The sequence below is a fragment of the Littorina saxatilis genome, linkage group LG16 (assembly GCF_037325665.1).
Source record: "Littorina saxatilis isolate snail1 linkage group LG16, US_GU_Lsax_2.0, whole genome shotgun sequence".
Classification (NCBI taxonomy): domain Eukaryota; kingdom Metazoa; phylum Mollusca; class Gastropoda; order Littorinimorpha; family Littorinidae; genus Littorina; species Littorina saxatilis.
Genome location: NC_090260.1, coordinates 51455271 through 51479270, shown reverse-complemented (window position 1 = coordinate 51479270; position 24000 = coordinate 51455271). Strand labels below are relative to the sequence as shown.

General features: G+C 41.9%; 2 protein-coding genes across 2 annotated transcripts in view; both read left to right on the top strand.

Annotated features, from left to right (window-relative positions):
• The window catches only part of LOC138951188 (uncharacterized), a 433764-nt gene that overhangs the window by 119912 nt on the left and 289852 nt on the right, over window positions 1-24000 (top strand). The gene's annotated exons all lie outside the window — the stretch shown is intronic.
• The window catches only part of LOC138951181 (uncharacterized), a 34515-nt gene continuing 23499 nt past the window's right edge, over window positions 12985-24000 (top strand). Inside the window, exons 1-2 of the mRNA XM_070322819.1 lie at window positions 12985-14481; window positions 14547-14753. Of these exons, the coding sequence (XP_070178920.1) occupies window positions 14669-14753 (85 nt within the window). The 5' untranslated portion in view covers window positions 12985-14481; window positions 14547-14668. The remainder of the gene's footprint in view (window positions 14482-14546; window positions 14754-24000) is intronic.

The window sequence follows — 24000 nt, the reverse complement described above, 5'->3', positions numbered from 1 at the left end:
GTGTCTGTCTGTCTAACTGTCTGTCTGTCTGTCTGGCTGGCTGTCTTTGTATTTGTGCGTGTGCCGTCGTTATCAACATTTTATAGCTTTTCTTTTCCAAGCGTATTGTTTCAGTCGACATTGTGACCACTCTACAGTTCACACAGACCAGACTGAACGTCTAAAAGCATTCCACAGTACGATTCGTCCCCCAGTGTAATGATCAGAGTCAGCAAGTGTAGATAAGAGTTAGGGACTTGTTTAATTGACACAGACATATCGAGGCTGGGATCAAAGTAAAAACATGGATTGAATGATCGCAGTGCCATCTGTCAACGATCTTCACAACTTGTGGTCGTGCACTGTTTGACACTGTCTGGGCGTGACTTCAATCCCCAGGGAGGGAGATTGTTGTACTGATGTCTAACTCGTTAAGCCCGCTACTAACCACGGTGACGTCCCCATTCGCCCCGGCCTAACTCGCCGCTTCCCATCTCGCCGCTTCCGAACTCGCCGCTTCTCATCTCGCCGCCAATTATCTTGAGTCTTGCAAGCCCATCTCGCCGCCAATTATCTTGAGTTTTGCAAGAGAGGCGATTCGCCCCCTCCTATCTCGCCGCCAACACACACACACACACACACACACAAGTGAAATATTTATGGACAAAGATGTTCAAATATGTCTCGGAAGGTTTGTCGCAGAATGCTTTAGAATTCATAGCAATGTGTCAATAACCTTTTTGGTTTGAGGACAATAAACATTTGTTCTTGTTCTTGTTCTTGTTCACACAGCATTAACACACACACACATACATACACACAAACACACACAGACACGCACGCACACACACACACGCACGCACACACACACACACACACATACACACACACACACACACACACACAAACACAAAAATGCGTTGCAGTTGGTGACATTATATAAATTCATAGCTTTTGTCACGATCACGTACACACATATACCGTAAAAGGAAAAAAATTAAAAATGCGAATGTGCAAATCCAACAGCCGAACCAAGCGAACTGGGTTTTTGCGAACGTTCGGCGAATGTGACACCGTGCCTTGTTCGGTGTGCTAACTAGCGGCATAGACCATTTATCCTGGACCGCCAACTAGCTCTCTCTCCGCTCTGTCTCTCTATTACGAGGTAGCGGCCTCTCGCATTTAGGAACCTACGCTTACATGGCCTTTCAGAAATCAGGGGGACGTGATATCCGGTGTCGATTGTAAACATGGATGAAGTTGCCGAGGTAAGTTCTGAAAATGCTAAAATAAACTCAGCAAAAGTGCATGTGGAACATGTTTTTCTATGAGTTTTGTTAAGTTTAGTTTGGAGTTGAAAATCCAGTTCATTGTCACCTCCCATTGTAACAGATAACTGGAGCGTGCTTTCTTTTCACTGTCTTCGAATCGCTGGCCTTTCAAACCGGACGCGACGCGCCCCTGAAAGTCGAGTCGTAACCTCGAAGGGTCACGTGACGAGTTGGCGGTCCAGAGGCTATTTGGTCTATGCTAGCGGCGAATGTTACCGTGACACCGGTCACATGATTAAGAAATAGCACGCGAAAAGACTCGTGAGCGGTTGACAGCGTTATAGCCGCCATTACTGTCACTCTTCAATGATGAAGATGTAGAGGTTACATGCCCAGTCTCAGTGATTATTAAAAATAATGGTCGAAGTTTGCGGATCATGAAAAATGCGAGCTTCAGCGAGCTTTTTCATGACGGCGAACTGAGGCCATTATTTTTAATAATCACTGAGACGAGGTGTGTAACCTCTTTATTCCTCCTTTCTTCAGTTATTCAAAGAAAACAGGAGTTTTTGTGCGAAAGTTTGATCGAATCCGAATCAATCAACCAGTCAACCTGCGCAGGCGATCGATTAATGCGCGGTTGTATAGTTCCGTGCAAATCATTCCATTCTGTTAACACTTCTTGTCAGTTTCCCTGTTTTGGACTAAAATAAAGTACACAGATATGCTGTTATTCTGCTATGGCGGTAAAGGCAGATATTGTGTGTTCTGTTTATGTTTTAGTATTATCTTAGGATAATGTTCTTTCGTCAAATGGGACTAGCAGACGAACTTTTGCACCCGTGTTCCAACGTTAATTACTGTATGAAGTTCAGTTTTCTGGGGAAACTAGTGTATGAAACCGCTTTATGTTGTTTAAATTGATGAGATGTGTGCATTTGGTTGCGTGTGATCTGTTTATAAAATGAAATATTGTTGAAAACTGACCGTCGGATTGCAGTCAGTGTTGTCGAAGATACTGCGTTAAAAGAAGGGGAACTACTCTTGTCGCTAGAGTATGAGTTACTTGCCTTGGGAATTCGCTTGTGATGAACGGTTTGTGCACGGCAGATCTAGATTCAGAAAACAACCGAACTCATGGATTTTATATGGAGATTCATGTGTTCAGGCCTGTAGTTGTTAATTTAAATGCGGTATGTTTGTATTGTTTGCTCCAGAGATGTATACTTCGTACGTATAGAGCGTTCGGAACTTTTCAGTCGCAAAAGTAGTACCGAAACAGAACAGCTTCTCAACCCATTGCACTATCGAGGATTCAGGCTGTTGCTGGCTCGTTATTTGTTTGGTTGCTGGGTCATTATCGAAAAATAACTAGCTCTACAAGTTTACAGAGGTAAAGAAGCAGAGGGGGGAATAAACACAGATATTCAACAAATGAAAAGTCAGTTCGCCTAAAGTTACAGATGCGTAAAGTTTGCAGGAGTGAATTGGCGAACCTCGAAGGTTTGATGACACAGTGCAAAGTTCGCTGAACCTAGTTCCGTGTAGTAAGTAGCGGGCTTAACTCGTTAGATACGTGACAAGTACCTACAGTCCAGTGTAATACCACCGTGTTAGCTGCGAGAGATCCGTCCAAGCTTTTTTTGTGTGAAAAAGCGCTGCTCACATCGCCAACTAACAACACACTTTCCACCAACTTCATTAGTTTTGTTTGAAGTCTCTCGGAAGTAGCTGAGAGCAAAGTCGGCGAACAGTCTGCCGTGTGCTTAAAATGAGAATGACCGTTGCGCTGTTCTTATAGGCAGCGATTTTTAAATCAAATTAATTCCGAAAAAAATCGCACGAGAATTCTTACTCAACTCAACTCAACTCAACTCAAATTTTATTGGCTTCAATTTTCACATAGAAGAATTTGTCTTGCGCTTGGGATTAAGACATAGGCAGAAAGTAAGAGTATAACATATAAAAACAGCATTCATATCGCATTTCATGTATCACACACAGTAATCACTAGTATAGGCCTAGGCCTACAGATATCACATTTGTCCCTGTATCACACATGCAAATAAATAGTATCACATTTTCCACGTATGTTGTAAATTGGCCGTGTGAAGTGCACGTAAGGCCAGGACTGTTGTGTAAATCTGGCCCGAATCACGATTTTCATGATTGTGGTAGTTTGCCACACTTTGATACGAGAAAGTCAGTCTGGGTTACCAAATGAATGGATTTTTTGTCGCTGAGTGCTTTTTTTCTGTGTGAAATTGGCCATGAAACTGACGTACCGTGACGCGATCGAGGTCGATCTTGGTGCGGGTTTATCGTCGTGGTTTTGTAACACTAAAAACAAGTACAGGAAGTCAATTAGAACGTGTGTGTGTGTGTGTGTGTGTGTGTGTGTGTGTGTGTGTGTGTGCGTGTGCGTGCGTGCGTGCGTGTGCGTGCGTGCGTGCGTGCGTGCGTGTGTGTGTGTGCTTGTGTGTGTGTGTGTGTATGTGTGTGTGTGTTCCATTCAAATACGTATTGTTGGAATAGTCTCCTGGAATATTCCGATGAAAACAGACACTTCATAGCACACTATGCTTGATCACAAAAAGTGTTATGAGTACACCGGAGCTGTGGTGCCTCTGGAAACTCGGGACCCTCTAAAACTCCGCTGAGGGGGTCTCTCTTAAAAATAAAATTGGGGGTCCCGGGACCCGCTAGGAGGGGCGTCAGTGGGGAGCCCTGTAACCTCAGCAGACACGTCACAGGTGCCTGTCTGCCCATACAAACCATCCTTCACAATTCAATATGGGAAAAGACACAATCCTCCAAAGACACAATCCTCCAAAGACACAATCCTCCAAAGACACAATCCTCCAAAGACACAATCCTCCAAAGACACAATCCTCCAACCAGGACATAATCATAAAAAAATGTACAGTCTGCTAATCGCTTTCTTTTCAGTGATTGATTTTGTTATACTGAATTAATTCCAAAACTTACATCAATACTAGTCAGCAACATTTATTCAGGAAAACTGTGCTTGTCCCTGCAGAATCCGTTTCGCTATTTTGCTATGTCCTGTTCTGACCAGTGGACTTTCTTCCCAAAAGAAATAAGCTGTAAGAATGAGTCATGTTTGTGCCGTTCTATTGTTTATTCAAGTTTACACTTCAAAACGAAAGAAAGAAATACCAAAATATTCAAAGAAAAAGAAAAGAAAAAAGAAACAAAGAAAGAGAAAGTGAAAAAAAGACAAGCAGAAATAAAAAAGAAAGAATCAAACAAAAGAAAGAAAGAAAGAAAGAAGACATAATGATAGAAACAAAGTAACCGAGACAGAAAAACGACAGAAAGTAAGAAAGAAAGAAAGAAAAACAGAAAGAAAGAAACAAAGAAAGAAGACATAATGCTAGAAAGAAAGAAAGAAAAACAGAAAGAAAGAAACAAAGGAATAAATAAAGAAAGAACGAAAAAAAAGAAAAAAAGAAAAAACGAAAGACAGAAAGAAGATATACTGATAGAAACAAAGAAAGCAAGACAGAAAAACGATAGAAAGAAAAACAAGAGGCGAAGCCTTCAAGGCTCACGTAAGAAATCGACAAACAGTAACACAAACTCAATCACTCTGTCACACACACACACACACACACACACACACACACACACACACACACACACACACACACACACACACACACACACACACACACACACACACACACACACACACACACACACACACACAGTAAGCATAGGTGAAACTGTGCAAGAAAGGGAGACCCTGGATCTGCCAATTAGTCTCGGCCCGCTCACAATAACAATGACCGAGACTTTCAGTAATTCCTTTGCGTGACGTCCAACCCTCTTACGTCATAATGTGACGTCTTCAAATAGTTTCTATCACACACGTCAAACACTTTTGACCGAGACGTAATCTTCTTATGCGAGCTTTATCCATAGACTCGGAAATGTTAAAGTTTCTATCACACACACACGCACGCACGCACGCACGCACAGACAGACAAAGTTTATCATCGCATAGGCTACACTTACGTGAGCCAAAAAAGAAAGAAAGAAAAAACGAAAGACAGAAAGAAGATATAATGATAGAAAAAGGACCAAAAGAACGACAGAAAGAAAGAAAGGAATAACCAGAAGACAACCCAAGAGAAATGAACGCAGAAGAAAAGTAAGACGCAGAAGCAAAGCGTGGTGATGGATAACGTCGCTTCATTTTACACCAAAGTCTCTAGTCTAGTGCAAAACGCCTTCCATGAAAACGGAAACGAACAAAGCTAAAAGTTAAACACACAAACCAAAAATACCCGCAATTAATATCTTATACCCAGCGGCTGTTGTTGACCAACGTTATTTGATACCATCCCAAATCACACCCACAAACTACACAATTAGCTCCACAATCCCTACAAACCGTTTCAACGCCACAAACGTAAGCAATAAACCTTCTGTTGGGGGCTATTTCCTGGGGGGAGCGTGTTTGCCTTGGCACCGGGTGATACCACGATTCTCCCATTTGATTGGTCGTATTATTGCACTCCGCACGTGGGCACGTGTGCGACATTTAGCGCCGGCTCACCTGCAAACAAACGGCTAATAAAAGTGCCTGGCTTGATTTAGATAGAGCACGATACTCTAGATCCCGCTCGCCGTCGTCTGTGTTTGGGAGTTCTGGCTTCTTTGGACAGAAAGGACGGGAAGGACCAAAGACGGTAAGTTCCAGTTGCCAGATATAGCCAGCCGTCTATATTGCCCGTGTATATTACCCCGCCCGACAGGTGGATATAATAACTTATACACCGGAGTTGTGTAGGTTTCGTTATACAATGTTTTGATTGATTTGACAAGCGGTAGACCTGCTGCGATGTTAGGATTAGTGAAGCAAGGTGTGGGCTGTTCCACAGTCCGGGTCAATACTTTTCACGAAGAAATAAACTATTGAAGAAGAAGAAGAAGAAGAAGAAGAAGAAGAAAGGCTGGTGGGTGCATGTTATTGCATGATCTAGTGGTGATATTTCAAGGTATTAACACGGGACCTTCGTTTTTTTTTGGAGCCATGTTACTTCCGAGTCCGACTAAAACACAGATTTAAGCGGTTGGCCGATAAAATAAAAATAAAAATAGCGCATGTTTCTGGGCGTTTAAATATAAAACAAATAAAATAAATTTTAACTAACATGTATTAACATATAAACGTATTTTGTCAAAAAATTTTAAATGTTCAAATTCAAGTTTTATTAGTCCATAACCCATGGGAGCATTTTGAACAATAAATACAATCAATACAATCATGATATATGCTAATATAGTAAATAATTTTTTTTATGAAAAACTGTTACAAATTTTATTAATAAAGTCCAAAATATTCTTTAGCAATTTCTTTTTCTTAGTAGCAAACGAGTTTTTAAATTTAAGTGCATTAGGTTTTTTCCAATAGTAAGGTGGTAACAACTTAGCTCTTTCTTCTTTGAAAAAATCACAGACGAATAAATAATGGAATTCATCACCTATGTCTTGTGATACACATTTGGTGCAAATTCTTTCTGACCTCGGGATATTAAGATAACGTTCTTTCTGTACAGGCAAGTTGTTGTTTAATGTTCTAAACTTCATCATTGAAACACATTGCTGATATGGCAGGTGTGTGACATAGTCTTCACATGCAAAAATATCTTTAAACATTCGATAATTCCAAAACATATTTTTTGTTCCAATTTCTGCAAACCATTTATGGATATACTGGTCATGCAAGCTTCTTTTTACTTTCTTTTTGAACCATGCGCTTGAGTATTGAACATTTTCTTGAAAAGTCCAAAGGCCAGAGAGACCAATTTCATTTAAGTTTTTTCAAGAGGCAGCGAGCAACATTCATTTCGCATAAATACATTGATTTTCGAGTCGGTCCAATCCTTTATTGCTGAATCTGGTCGACTAACTTGAAGGATTAGCCCTCGAACTGGTATTGTGTATGTTTGTGTGCAGGAGAACGTAAACCCGCCTCTCAGTGTTATTGCATCAATTACATATTTAACATAAGTAATAATTATCATTGAGTTTTTGTTTTTGTTTTGCTGTTCTCTTTTGTGTGTGTGTGTGTGTGTGTGTGTGTGTGTGTGTGTGTGTGTGTGTGTGTGTGTGTGTGTGTGTGTGTATGTGTATGTGTGGTTGTTTTCTTCCATACATTCGTAACGAACTATGCTGCCCTCTCCATGAAAATGTACATTTATCTGAACTTACTTATTGCATGTCTCAGCATCGATGTTCTCGTCCCACGCGCTTCATTCATAGTCTCACCTTATTTTTTTTCTTGATTTTTTCTTTTCTTTTTTTTCTTTTTTTTAATTTGTTTTCTCTGTAAATCCTCCTGCTTTGATTAAGTTCCCCATACCCCCCTCCTACATTTTGTTCTTCTGGTTAATAATTGTGTTGTTCACCATCATGAAAACTTGTGTAACTTAGCATTGTTATGGTCACGTCAAATAGGCATCTGCTTGAGTTCGTGTCCTAGCTGCATTTTTGTCAATTGTTTCATGTCATGTATTTTGAATAAAATTGTGTTTAAACCAAGGTTTTTTCAATAAAACATAAATAATTAGATTCAATCATCTGGTTGATATACAATTTATTAGTAGAGCAATACACAATACTTGAAAATTTATTTTTATGAATAGGACTAATCAGTTTATACCAATAGCAAAGCATTCTACATAATAACATTTCATATTAACATCTAGTGGATATCTTCCAAGTTCACCAAATATCATAGCATTTGGAGTTGATTTTTTTTAGTTTGAAAACAATTTTATAAAAACGCAATTGCAGTTTAGTAGCAAGTTCACAGGAACCAAAACCCCATACTTCACATCCGTACAGTAAAATTTGAGCAATCATTTTATCGAACAGGTCAACTTGTATGTCCACAGGCAGTGACAATTGTCTACAAGTACGCAAAAGAACAAACATTGCCCTTGAAGCACAATCATAAAGATTCTTCTGTGCGACTGAAAATGTATAATTATAATTAATCTTAAGGCCCAAGTACATTACATCAAACACTACTTCGATTATATTGCCATTATACGTAAACAATGGTTTATTTCTAATTTTACCTCTGGAAAAAAACTATAACTTTCGTTTTGTTTACATTAATATTTAGACGCCATTTTAAACAGTATTCGTGCATTTTGTTTAAACATTCTTGCAGGTTATTTTTCAGACTCTGAGCAGATCACAGTATCATCCGCATACAGTAATAAAAACATTTGAAACAAAGCATTTACATCAGTATCATCCATTCCAACCACAATAGCCTCTCTTGACATAGATTGTAAACCATAACTGTTATCCAACATAAAAGGTTTTTGATCATTTAAAAATAGAGCAAAAAACAGCGGTGACAAGTTTTCCCCTTGTCTAACTCCACACAAACTGGGAAAATATCCAGAACACTCACTATTAACTCGCAAGACTTGGCATTTTCGTACAAATTTCTTACAGTTTTTAAAAACTTTCCATTAACATCAGAACTGATTAATTTCTCCCATAAAAATGTCTTTCTGATCAAAATCATCCTGAACCCAGGTCAAAAATGAGTTACTTCCCTTCGGGTCTCATTCTATCCCTGGCAGGATGCCTTGGTTTTCCTTGTCTAGAGAGGAAATCGAATTTTTACATATTTATATCTTTTCGTAATGTGTTATGGATATACGCAAATTCGCGATCGTCGATAATGGTTTTTCATGGTGTTGTGTAATTTTTAAATTACAAAGGAATTGATATGTAAGACAGTTTCAAGCGAGCTATTTTTCGCGGCTGTATTTACTGTGCAAACAACTCTAAATATGGCAAAAGTGTCACGTGATAATCAACCGTTTGGTTTCGGCACTTGCTGGAGCAGACGATTTTTTCTGTAACCAGTTGACAGTGATGCAACCATATATTACGGTCTCCTTCCGGCAGCAGTCCCAAAATGTTGACTTGTTTGGACCTTAGAATGATGTCTTTATCATAACTGTGAAGAACAGAACGAAGATCACTGTCGAAGTCGGCCAATCTGCAATCATTTTCGTCTCGCGAACACTGCTCGCGAACAACATATGGGAGATAACTCTGTATTCTTGTTTTGATAGGAATTTAGCGTCCGGTCAGAGAGACAACTGGCGATAGCCGTGGAGCGATGATTATCAGAATGGATCAAAATATGATATTGAAACATTACAGTCGTTAATATTTACCTCGACCAATGTCCCGGTCTGGGAGAACATGGACTGTCTCGGTCTGTGTTAAATGTCATATTTTGGTCAATAATACATTGAACGTACAGTGTTTGTTGACCGCATATTCTAATATTGTTTGATTATTGCTTTTGGCGTGGAATGAACTCTGTACGAGCATGATGTAATACACTAAACACTGGGTTTTAAAAGGCCGGCGTTTCTTGGGTCAAAAATCACGAGTCTACTTCGGCAAAAAAGAGGTCAACCAGTAAAAAGAGTACAGGGAACAGATAACACAATTCAGATGAACCCAACGCACAACTGAAATATAAATGTTAGGAAACAGAGACGATAATTGTTGTGCAGTTCTGTTCAGACAGGACGGCAGAGAATTAAACGTCTGCTAAAAATGAGTAGGATTCGCCAGTTTCCTGTTTTTGTTTTGTTTTTAGATTTTGAAAGTTAACACGCCTCACAAATAAATGATTGTATTTGTTTGTTTGTTAAACTTTGTTTGTTTGTTTGTTTGTTAGTTTGGTTGGTTATATTTTTTAATTGTTTTTGTTTGTTCGTTTGTTTGTTTGTTTGTTTGTTTGTTTGTTTGTTTGTTTGTTTGTTTGGTTGGTTATTTTTGTTTTTTTGTTTTTTTGTTTGTTGTTGTTGTTGTTGTTGTTTGTTTGGTTTTAAGAACGCAGAAGAAGAAGAAGGTGTTTTTTTAAAGAAGAAATAAATAATAGGAACAATGCAACATTTGTCAAGAAAGTACAAAATAAATTAAAAATTCAAAGACTGTTAATCCACAATGCAACAGGAGAAGGGACCAGACTGCCTCCGTTAAAAGACACCGCCCAGCAGGTTGCGCGTCACATGTGAAAGTTGTTAAATCCTCAGACACATTCGGCTCTTAAATAACCCGAAACAGACACTTTAACTGTCGAAAACCCAATGTCACGAGGTTTTGAATTTGCCCTTTTCTATAAAATGTCACTTTATTTCAGGACCCGAGAAGAAATTGAGAAGTAATCACCATCATCCGTCATCGACCCTTGAGAAAAGTGTTTCACCTTTCAACACATTTCTGTAATGGAGAATACTACATGGCTTGCTGTGTCCTACCAGATTTACACGAGTTTTTGTTTTCAATATTGAACTGCGAGCAAAAGCGACCTGTTCAATATTTGAAAAAACAACGACCAGCGGTTATACCAAGCACACATCACCACAAAACTAGACCTTGTAGCGTAGAGCCGGACCAGCGGTTATACCATGCACACAACACCACACAACTAGACCTTGTAGCGTAGAGCCGGACCAGCGGTTATACCAAGCACGCAACACCACAAAACTAGACCTTGTAGCGTAGAGCCGGACCAAGCACGCAACACCACAAAACTAACCTTGTAGCGTAGAGCCGGACCAGCGGTTATACCAAGCACGCAACACCACAAAACTAGATCTTGTAGCGTAGAGCCGGTCCAGCAGTTATACCAAGCACACAACACCACACAACTAGACCTTGTAGCGTAGAGCCGGACCAGCTGTTATACCAAGCACACAACACCACACAACTAGACCTTGTAGCGTAGAGCCGGACCAGCGGTTATACCAAGCACGCAACACCACAAAACTAGACCTTGTAGCGTAGAGCCGGACCAGCGGTTATACCAAGCACTCAACACCACACAACTAGACCTTGTAGCGTAGAGCCGGACCAGCTGTTATACCAAGCACGCAACACCACAAAACTAGACCGTGTAGTGTAGACTGAGCCGGACCAGCGATTATACCAAGCACTCAACACCACAAAACTAGACCGTGTAGTGTAGACTGAGCCGGACCAGCGATTATACCAAGCACTCAACACCACACAACTAGACCGTGTAGCGTAGAGCCGGACCAGCGGTTATACCAAGCACACAAAACCACAAAACTAGACCTTGTAGCGTAGAGCCGGACCAGCGGTTATACCAAGCACGCAACACCACACAAAGGACACACCGAGGGAAGTAAATCGTGCAAAGTCCGGTGCCTTGCTGTCAATGGGAATAGACGATGTTGGGAAATGACTGTGTCGGTTTGTTTGGGCCGTGAAAGAGTGACTTCCCTTGGGTTTAGTGAGTCAAACTTTCACACGTGACATTAATTAGGCCAGTCACTAGTGAGTCAAACTTTCACACGTGACATTATAGGCCAGTCACTAGTGAGTCAAACTTTCACACGTGACATTATAGGCCAGTCACTAGGGAGTCAAACTTTCACACGTGGCATTATAGGCCAGTCACTAGGGAGTCAAACTTTCACACGTGGCATTATAGGCCAGTCACTAGGGAGTCAAACTTTCACACGTGACATCATAGGCCAGTCACTAGGGAGTCAAACTTTCACACGTGACATCATAGGCCAGTCACTAGGGAGTCAAACTTTCACACGTGACATTATAGGCCAGTCACTAGGGAGGGGTGTGTCTGAAACACGAAGACAAGGAGCACGGGCAGAACGCTTGCCTCACCAAAAGCAAGAGTAATAACTCTTCCACACCCCATACAAAGCCGACAGAGTTATTTCCGGAGTTGGTCTGTTCGTGACCTACCCGGGCGTGTCTGCTAGGAGCGTCAAAGTTCAAAGTTCAACGACACTGCTCGTGTTGCTTCTTCCTCTTCGTTCGTTGACTCAAACTCCCTCGTACACTCGTGTTTTTGCACGAGTGGATTTTTACGTGTATTAACGTTTTTACCTCGCCGTTTATGCTGCCCTACGCCGCTTTCGGAGGAAGCATTCTGGGTATTTTCGTGTTTCTATAATCAATCGAACTCTGACATGGATTACAGGATATTTTCCTTGCGCACTTGGTCATGTGCTTGCGTGTACACACGAAGAGGTATAAGGCACAAGCAGGTCTGCACATAAGTTGACTAGGGAGATCGGACAAATCTCCACCCATAACCCCCACACACACACACACACACACATACACACACACACACACACACACACACACACACACACACACACACACACACACACACACACACTACAGACTGGTTATTCAGGTCATTACAGTGACAGTGGTCAAGGCGTGAGTCATTAACACTACAGACTGATTGGACTTTCTTTTCATTGCAGGAGTTGCCGCGGAAGTGTTTCCGGAAAGAGGAGAGACAAAGGAGAGAAAACTCAACAAGGACGTTTAAGGGTGTGTACTTTTTTCAGCCATCACATCACCGAGAGTTAAAAAAAACCCAACCCAATCAGGACCATACGAATAGGACATTCATCAGAAATAATTATACACAAACGATTGTCATATCACAGTGGTGCATTTCTTGTTATATCCGTACAGTTCAAACAGACAGTGTTAAAAGTGTACAGCTGCTGTGTTAAAAGTGAACAGCTGCTTTGACAGCGTGGAGCTTGGTGGCATATTCTCCACAGTGACTCTCTGATTTCATCCGCAGAGACCGTGCGTTACTAACAGGCGTGACAGAGGAGGGAAGGAGCGGCCTGAACGTTACTAACAGGCGTGACAGAGGAGGGAACGAACGGCCTGAACGTTCTGTGCACGTGCAATGCACAAAGCTCTCTTCACACTTCGTAACACAGCTGGAAACAAACTCACGCCGCTTTAGAATTGAGTAACGAGTCCATAGAATCAAAGACCACACCTTGAACTCATCTTATTCAGGAGTCCATAGCAACAAACACCACAGCTGTGAATTCCCATACAGCAAGAAGGGAAACTTTTGTCCTCTCTCTCACCCCGAAGGAAAAAAGAGACATCGCAATTGTGTAGCTCTCCGCGCGAAGCGATATATTAACAGTGTGAACTCTCTATCCTACAACGATCATCAAAGAAGAAACAATAGCCATTGCATTGCTGTGGAATCGGGCAGATAGGCGAGCAAAGAACGAGAGGGAAATCGGGAACTTGGATTCAATAGGGCGGACCACTTCCAGCACTATCTCCAAGTCAACAGAGAAAACTCCTTCCAGAAGAAGCAGAGTTATCGCATTAAGGAGTGAAGCTATAAATCTCACCGCTCAAGTTCTAAGTAATTTCTCAAGCAAATCAACAGAAGAAGGGCGTGACATTTTTTGCAGTTTTTTCTCCGCTGCTGACAAAAGAAACAAAGCTAGAAATCGCACTGCCTTAGAACTCAGCTACATCTCAGGCAAACTGATATAAGTAAACTATATCTAGAAGACGAAGTTGCTAGACATCCCACAGCTTGAGAACAGTGCGCATTATCCACCAAAACAAAAGAACGTAGTGAACTCCATTGCGACGCTGACTCACCAGCGCTCGAAGAAAGACTACCACAAAGTGGACACTAGCTTCAAGACAAGGACTACTTTCTGCATCCATCAACAAAACAAAATAAAACAAAACATCAAACGTCTCTTAGTGAGCTCATCCAGGTGTAAATAGGCTCATTGAAGTAAAACAAAAACAACAACCACAAAACAACAACAACTATACTGTAAACTATTCATCGAGAAAAAGTGTGCCTGGACTGACTCTACAGAAGCACTGACAGCAGACGGGACGAAGAAAGGTGACATCTTTTGCTCTGTTTCGTGCACAGTACAAACCAGTGCAGTATCACTGACAGACAGTCACTCACGAACTCGACCCAAACGGCAGAAAAAAAACAAGACTTCGCACAGAAGGTGACAGTAAGCAGAAGAGTACAGGATTTACACAAGAGTTTCAACCTTTGCGGCTTCAAAAATCAACACGGCACGCTGTCTGCAAAGTAAATTGACTTAATGTCCCCAAAAAGTTTCTGAAATACATGTAAGGACGTTAAACACCACTAGTCAGTCCCTCTCAACAGCAACAGCGGCATAGATTGCTGCAGAAAACCATTGGAAACCAAGCGACAGTTGTCGCGAAAGCATAGCTTGCTACAGAAGACTTCGGTCGGAAACCATTGACAATCAAAGGTCAGTTCTTGCGAAAGCAGAACTTTATACAGCAGACTTGGGTGAACAAGCATTGAAAATCAAAGGTCAGTTCTTGCGAAAGCAGAACTTTATACAGCAGACTTGGGTGAACAAGCATTGAAAATCAAAGGTCAGTTCTTGTTTGAGCGCAGCTTGCTATAGAAGCCAAAGGTGGACAAACATTGAAAAGCAAAGGTCAGCACGCTACTGTTGAAGACAGATTTGGTGTGACGGTCCATCGAGGCCACAAGAATGGCGAAGATGTCACTCATCCTCCTCCTCCTCGCCAGTCTGACCTCGTGCCGGGGGAGCTGGGTAGAGGAGAACGTGTACCAAGGTGAGTCATTTCTACATTGAGTCATTTCTTCATTGAGTCATTTCTACATTGAGTCATTTCTACATTGAGTCATTTCTACATTGAGTCATTTCTACATTGAGTCATTTCTACATTGAGTCATTTCTACATTTAGTCATTTCTTCTTCTCTCACTCATAAATATTTCTTCTTCTTCTTCGTTCATGGGCTTTGACTCCCACATTCACTCATGCTTTTAGCACGAGTGGATTTGTACGTGTATGACCGTTTTTACCCCGCCATTCTGGCAGCATACGCCGATTTCGGGGGAGGCATGCTGGGTATTTTCGTGTTTCTATAACCCACCGAACTCTGACATGGATTACAAGATCTTTTCCGTGCGCACTTGGTCTTGTGCTTGCGTGTACACACGAAGGGGGATAAGCCACTAGCAGGTCTGCACATACCGTAAAGTACCTTGTTAGCGCCCAGTATCGAGTAAGCGCCCACCCCCCACGTTTAGTCCAAAACCGTGCATAGGGTATAGTACCTTGTAAGCGCCCACCCCCCACTTTACACCATTGAAATCAGGGGAAATAAAAATTCCGCACTTGATCTGCTAGTTTTGTGAATGATTTCCCTTTCAAATCGTACACTGTTGCATTTAAGCTGTCAGCTCTTGACTATTTGGATAATAACGCCAATGGAAATGTGTCACAAACAGGAAATGAGTTTGGGGTAGATAGAAAAAGGATACGAGAATGGCGAGAGAATCGCGATACCCTGTTACGTCACCAGGCCGGAAAGGAAAAGAAGAAACTCTCTCTCTCTCTCTGATCTCTCTCTGATTTCTCTCTCTCTCTCTCTCTGTGATCTCTCTCTCTGATTTCTCTCTCTCTCTCTCTCTCTCTCTCTCTCTCTCTCTCTCTCTCTCTCTCTCTCTCTCTCTCTCTCTGCTGAAAACAGTCTTTGGCCAAGTAAAATAGACTGCTGCCCATATCCAGAAGACGTACCCCTTGTTCAAGGGAAACAGAGACACAGTGCGGCCGACAGCGGCACCTCTGCAGACAAGAAAAGGATGCGACGACATTTGTCTCCCCAAGCTCTTCTAATGACAATACGAACAAGAAAAACAATGGACGATGAAAAAAGAAAGAAGATATGATTACGAAGTGATCAAAGATCACATTTCTTACTGAAAACTGCTCGTGCATAGGGTGTAGTACCTAGTAAGCGCCCAGCCCCTACTTTGGGTCGGAATTGGTGCACAGGAGGGGTGGGCGCTTACAAGGTACTTTACGGTAAGTTGACCTAGGAGATCGGAAAAATCTCCACTCTTAACCCACCAGGCGGCAGCGACTGGGATTCGAACTCACGACCTCCCGATTAGGAGGCCGACGTCTTACCACCACGCCACTGACACACTCACACACACACCACACACACACACCACACACACACATATACACCACACACTGACACACTCACACACACATACACACACCACACACACACACACACACCACACACACACGTACACACACACACACACACACCACACACACACACATACACCACACACTGACACACACACACACACATACACACACACACACACACACACACCACACACACACGTACACACACACACACACACTCCACACACACACATACACTCCACACACACACACACACACACACTCCACACACACAGACACACATACAAGTTCCATCAAGACCCAAGACATTTGTGATGTGATATCGGATGAACTTTACGTGAAGATTAATTTTCAAAGAGTGCAACCAGAAAGAAAACTTCATATTACATTTCAAAGTTAATATAGCTGTTGATTGAAGATCCAAATGTTTCAGAAATGTAATATTTGAAAGGGAAAACGATCTGGATCAACCCGACCGGAATTTGACTCTTCTGTTCATTCATTTTCCTTGGATTAGATTTAATGAGTATTTGTCAATTTAGATACCAGGTGCGACCACCCTCCCTCCCCCTCGCCCCCCCTCCCCATCTTTCCCATTCTGCCATATTTGTAATCTTCTTCACACACCCCTTCCTCCCTTCCTCTCTCTCACACCTTCCTTTTGGGCGGGGACGTAGCTCAGTTGGTAGCGCGCTGGCTTTGTAGCCAGTTGGTCGCTATCAGCGTGCGTTCGATCCCCACGTTCGGCGAGAGATTTATTTCTCGGAGTCAACTTTGTGCAGACTCTCTTCGGTGTCCGAACACCCCCGTGTGCACACATGCGCACGAAAAAGATCCCACGTTCACAGCGAAAGTCTCAGGGCTTGGAAAACACGAAGACACGCATGCATCATCTCTCGTCTCCGATTATCATGATCGTATTTCGATACTTTGACGAGACAAACCCAATGCTGGTGTGTCGAAGAAGACAGCCACTGCGGGCTTGTTCGAATCAAAGTATCACATATCTTCAACGTATTACCAATACCTGTCCCAATATAGACCAGTTGGTCTAAGAGGACGTTAAACCCTAATAGTCAGTCACACCTCCCCCCCCCCCCCCATCTCTTCTTACCCCTCTTCTACTTTTCTTTCTTCCTATCTCTATCTCGCTCTCTCCTCTATAGTCAATTAAGATGAAGGGATATGTTAACAAGTCGCGTAAGGCGAAATTACTACATTTAGTCAAGCTGTGGAACTCACAGAATGAAACTAAGCGCACTGCATTTTTTCACAGTGACCGTAGTCCGCCGCTCGTGCAAAAGGCAGTGAAATTAACGAGCCTGTTTAGCGTGGTAGTGGTTTTGCTGTGCGGCATAGCACGCTTTTCTGTACCTCTCTTCGTTTTAACTTTCTGAGCGTGTTTTTAATCCAAACATACCATATCTTTATGTTTTTGGAATCAGGAACCGACAAGGAATAAGATGAAATTGTTTTTAAATCGATTTCGGAAATGTTATTTTAATCATAATTTTTATATTTTTAATTTTCAGAGCTTGTTTTAATCCGAATATAACATATTTATATGTTTTTGGAATCAGAAAATGATAAAAAATAAGATGAACGTAATTTTGGATCATTTTATAACAAAATAATTTTAATTACACTTTTCAGATTTTTAATGACCAAAGCCATCAATTAATGTTTAAGCCTCCAAGCTGAAATGCAATACTGAAGTTCGGCCTTCGTTGAAGATTGCTTGGCCAGACTTTCAATCAATTTTATTGAAAAATGAGGGTGTGACAGTGCCGCCTCAACTTTTACAAAAAGCCGGATATGACGTCATCAAATATATTTATCGAAAAAATGAAAAATACGTCCGGGGATATTATACCCAGGAACTCTCATGTCAAGTTTCATAAAGATCGGTCCAGTAGTTTACTCTGAATCGCTCTACACACACACACACGCACAGACATACACACACACACACACACACACACACACACACACACACACACACACACACACACACACACACACACACACACACACATACACCACGACCCTCGTCTCGATTCCCCCTCTATGTTAAAACATTTAGTCATAACTTGACTAAATGTAACAATTAAGATCCACTATCTCTTCCTCTCTGTATCTCTCTTCCTCTCTGTATCTCTCTTCCTCTCTGTATCTCTCTTCCTCTCTGTATCTCTCTTCCTCTCTGTATCTCTCTTCCTCTCCGTATCTCTCTTCCTCTCTGTATCTCTCTTCCTCTCTGTATCTCTCTTCCTCTCTGTATCTCTCTTCCTCTCTGTATCTCTCGTGCTCGTTCTGCACCCCTCCCCCTTTCTCGTTCTTCTCTCGATCCTTTCCTCCTCTCCCCTCTCTCTCTCTCTGCTTGCCATTGCTCTTCCGATCTCTATCTCTACCCCCCCCCTCCCCCCCTTATTTCCCTCCACCTCTTTCTTATTTCTAGATTGAACAGCACTTTTTAGGACGTGTACGGGAACGTGTACGGGTAACGTCATCAAATCTAGTTTTTACGTCACGCGTTTGCCAAGATCTGCAGTCTTGATGGGAGCATATCAACGTATGTATTTGGAACATTGGAGAAAAGAGTGAGTTACGGTTGACGCAATCATATCTACACGTACAGGTCTTTGCTACACGTTCGATCATCTAGAACACTGAATTGTGGGGTCGAGGACGACCCCGCTGCTGTGAATTGTTTGGCACTGTGACATGGGGCATCATTGTTACCGTTCTCACGAGATCACTTACTTTTCTTTTGTTTTGTGTTGTGTCCTCCGCGCGGGCTTGGGCGGCTCTTTCTTTTTCCAACGAAACGGCACATGGCGGACAGCCGTAAAGCTGTCCCCTGCAGGTTCGGTCAGGGTCGGGAGGTCGATCGTCGGCTTTTTGGCGAAAGCGTGCTTGCGTTTCCTTCAATTGTGAGCTTTACGCCCTCACGGCAAAGCCATTAGGGACGTGTGTTTCTGTACAATTCAGTTTAGTGTCGCTTTTAAAGCTGTGGTCTATTTATGACTTTCCGGGGCTACGAGGTTGAAAATTAGGGACAAAATCATGTACAGATTTCTGTACAGCAAACACTACCCGAATCCCCACCTATACGGCGTGTATGACCTTGAGAGCTTCAGCCAACGCTTGAATTTTGCAGTGGTAACATCCGGTTTGCTCTCGCAGAGCTGAGCATATTTTGTCAAGAAGGATCGAGCAGAAAAAATAAACGACTTGGCAGGGATTCGAACTCAAGGCCTCGGGGCCTCGAAATGTCGGGGCCGATGTCTTAACCGCTATAGGCCACTTTACCAGTGTACAACGTTGTCCAAGATAAAAAAAAAGAAGATAATTTTATATCATGCAACGCTTGAATTACCATTCATGCGTTGTAAAAACGTACAAATTGACATTACAATTTGCCTTTATTTGCAAACATGTTTTACGGCATCGCAGTAGGGGAAAGGCTCCTAATATGGACCTGCTCCTAATATGGACCACCTCCTGTTCTGACAAACTAACGGCGCTAGAGCGCTCAAAACAATTTCATTCGCTTTATTCACCCTCTCTGGATAAGTTGCACATGTCAAAACAGTTGCAGAAACACAAACCTGAAAACCGCTAGGCTTTTTCGCTTTTTTTTCCACTTTTGGCTGCGTTCACTCTAAATTTGCCGCCTAAAACGGACTCGTTTCTGTCCACAGCCAAAGCTTTCATAACACAAAAATGGCTATATATGACAGCTAAGACAGTATTTGTTACATTTTAACAGTGTGTGCCCCGAGTTTCTATTGCAAACAAAAAATAATAGCAAAACCTCAAAGTATGTGTGAGTCCCCTAATATGGACCACCTTCAACAAATCGAAGAAAATAAAAACTAAAGGCAATTTTAATTAATTCATTAAGAAGCTTGCTGAAAATAACCTATAACTAGCCCTCGAGATTTAAAAAAAAATATAACAAATAGTCTTTTTTTTTGTGGAAGTTGATCATTTCACTTATTTTCACCCTGTTTTTGATAAGCTTCTTCAGTTTCCTGGTGTGCTTCAAATAATGCTCTCATCAACCCGAAACAGCTAAATCTAAAGCATATTTGAATTAGTCTGACTTGCACACTAAGTTGTATCATGTTATTTTGAAGTATAGGGGGCTTTTTACAGTGATTCGTGAAGGCCGCTTCACTGGTCCATATTGGGCGCCCAGGCTCCTAATATGGACCATTTGTGATTGTTTGTGTATTTAAATTTTGCTGAAGGTCTATCAAAGCTATTTCACTCTTATTAGGCCTAACGGTTAAACTAAGAGAGGACTACCAACCACAACATGAAACTTCTTCGCAAGAAAACAAGCTAGTTATCAGCAATAAACAAAAAGTGGTCCATATTAGGGGCCCTTCCCCTACATGTTTACACCGTCATGCTACACGACATTCGCGCCATGCAAATAGCTGCGATATCTCTATCTACAACATGCAAGAAAATGACAAGAACAGTAATTGAATCTCTCCAAAGCTCTGTGCAGTCGAAACCAGACATCTAAGAAATGGTTGTACATGTATTCACTTCTGAACAATGGGCGGATAGAGATATAAATCATGCTGCTTCAAGAATAACATAACATGAATTCATATTAATGTTTTTCCTTTTTTTCTCGATTGGCGCAGTAGCATAGTGGTTAGGTCATGAGACACGAAGTCTCGAGTTCGAGAGGTCGAGAGATCCAATCTTCGCCGGGGCGTTAATTTTTTTTCCCTTGATGATCTCTCTTGAAGAGAAAAATATGATCAGTCTTGAGAGAGCAAACCGGATGTTATCCCTGCAAAATTCAAGCGTTGACTGAAGCTCTCAAGGTCATACACGCCGTATAGATGGGGTTTCGGGTAGCGTTTGCTGTACAGAATTCTGTACATGATTGTAGCCCTATTTGTCAACCTCGTAGCCCCGGAAAGTCATAAATAGACCACAGCTTTAAACCAACTGTAACCGTGGCCGAACGGTTATGGCGTTTTCCTGACAAGCCGTTGAATCCAGTTCAGTTCACAGTCTACCATTATGTTTTTTTTACCCTTTGTCAAATTAGTTTATTTTTGTTTAGTTTTCTTCATGTGTAAAAGATTACGTTGCTAGGAATATCGAAATTAATTAAATTATGGTTCTAGAATCAAGTTTCTTTCATCTTTCTCCAACGTAACATTTTGTTTCTTTCTGTGTTCTCATGTTTGTTTGTTTGTTTGTTTGCTTGACTTTCTTTATTATTTGTCCTCGTATTGACGGCGGCACAAAGACAACGTTTTAGTTTTGTGGGTGAGCTTGGCCATGCTGCGGCGAGCAGAGACAAACAACACGCCTGCCTCTAATGACACTGAGTGCCTGCCTCTAATTACACAACACGCCTGCCTCTAATTACACTGAGTGCCTGCTGCGAGTAGGAGAATAGCGCCCGCCGCGTGGTGCCAGCCAGGAGTAAAGTGCTGTTCACATGGCACACTTACAACCAACTTGTCACCAACTTTCAAGCGATTTTAGTCGGCGGCGAGTCAAATCAAAATGGCTGCCCACGTGAACAGAACAAACTCGCAAACTATTTTTAAGCGGCGAGTCTCGCCAGACTTAACCTTTCGGGATTGTCCGGTTGTCCTCGTTGTTTTCCGGAGAAGGGACGTCTAGAGCCACAGAGATGTATGTAGAGGTTACATGCCGAGTCTCAGTGATTATTAAAAATAATGGTCGAAGTTAGCGGATCATGAAAAATGCGAGCTTTAGCGAGCTTTTTCATGACCGCGAACTGAGACCATTATTTTTTATAATCACTGAGACGAGGTGTGTAACCTCTTTATTCCTCCTTTCTTCAGTTATTCAAAGAAAAGAGGAGTTTTTTTGCGAAAGTTTGATCGAATCCTATTCTCTCAACCAGTCAACCTGCGCAGGCGATCGATTAATGAGCGGTTGTATAGTTCCGTGCAAATCATTCCATTCTGTTAACACTTCTTGTCAGTTTTCCTATTTTGGGCTAAAATAAAGTACACAAATATGCTGTTATTCTGCTGTGGCGGCAAAGGCAGATATTGTGTGTTCTGTATATGTTTTGGTATCGGTTAAGATAATGTTCTTTCGTCAAATGGGACTAGCAGACGAACTTTTGCACCCGTGTTCCAACGTTAAAAACTGTATGAAGTTCAGTTTTCTGGGGAAAATAGTGTATGAAACCGCTTTATGTTGTTTAAATTGATGAGATGTGTGCATTTGGTTGCGTGTGATCTGTTTATTAAATGAAATATTGTTGAAAACTGACCGTCGGATTGCAGTCTGTTGTCGAAGAAACTGAGTGAAAAGAAGGGGAACTACTCTTGTCGCTGGACAAAGTATGAGTTACTTGCCTTGGGAAATTGCTTGTGATGAACGTCTGATCTAGATTCAGAAAACAACCGAACTCATGGATTTTATATGGAGATTCATGTGTTCAGGCCTGTAGTTGTTAATTTAAATGCGGTATGTTTGTATTGTTTGCTCCAGAGATGTATACTTCGTACATTAGACCGTTCGGAACTTTTCAGTCGCAAAAAGTAGTACCGAAACAGAACAGCTTCTCAACCCATTGCACTATCGAGGATTCAGGCTGTTGCTGGGTCGTTATTTGTTTGGTTGCTGGGTCATTATCGAAAAATAACTACCCCTACAAGTTTACAGAGGTAAAGAAGCAGAGGGGGGAATAAACGTCTATATTTAACTCAGTGGCTAGAGCTAACCAATCAGAAAGCGCGATAAGACAAAATCGCTGACGAGTCACGGCCGAGTCGAGCAGTGCTCAACTTAGTTTCCGAGTCGCTGATGAGTCACGGCCGAGTGGAGCAGTGCTCAACTTAGTTTCCGAGTCGCTGACGAGTCACGGCCGAGTGGAGCAGTGCTCAACTGAGTTTCCGAGTCGCTGACGAGTCACGGCCGAGTCGAGCAGTGCTCAACTTAGTTTCCGAGTCGCAGACGAGTCACGGCCGGGTCATTTCAAAATCGCTGGGGCTGTTCACATGGCAGACTCGGTAGCGATTTTCAAACGACTAAAGTTGGTGACAAGTTAGTTGCATGTCTGCCATGTGAACAGCACTTAACGGCTTCAGTGGTAATATAATTGAAGAGAGAAAAGAACGCGCTCTCTTTTCATATCAAACATGCCCACGCAAATTGAAAAGTGCTGACTATTAGGGTGTAACGTCCTCCTAGACCAACTGATTGAAAAGTGCATGCTAACAAACAAGAGAGAAGAAGAGGAAAGTTTGGTGCGAGCGGTGTGTAGTAATACAACTACGTCAATGTTCAACGATATTTGAAGGCCTGTGCTCATGCAACCAGTTTCTGACAGTGAACACATGACACACTGAGAAGTGAACACATGACACACTGAGAAGTGAACACATGACACACTGAGAAGTGAACACATGACACACTGAGAAGTGAACACATGACACACTGAGAAGTGAACACATGACACACTGAGAAGTGAACACATGACACACTGAGAAGTGAACACATGACACACTGAGAAGCACACACATTCATACGATCGACAGATCGTTGTTGAAAGTTCAATTCAACGACCTTTTGTTTGCTACAGCCAAAAACATGTCCGCTGCAATTTCCATCGTGTGGTGACCAAGGTTACCCAAATCTCCACCCACATCAAGTTGATAGAAACTTAAACTATCTGCAGCGTATTTTGTACACAGCATCATATTTGTGGTTTTGTCTTTGCCCTGTCTGTTGACACGTTCACAACACAAGCTACAAAGTGCATTCAACCGACTAATGTGTTTATCAAGTGAATGGTTACCTACGGAATCATTTTCACTTAAAACTATG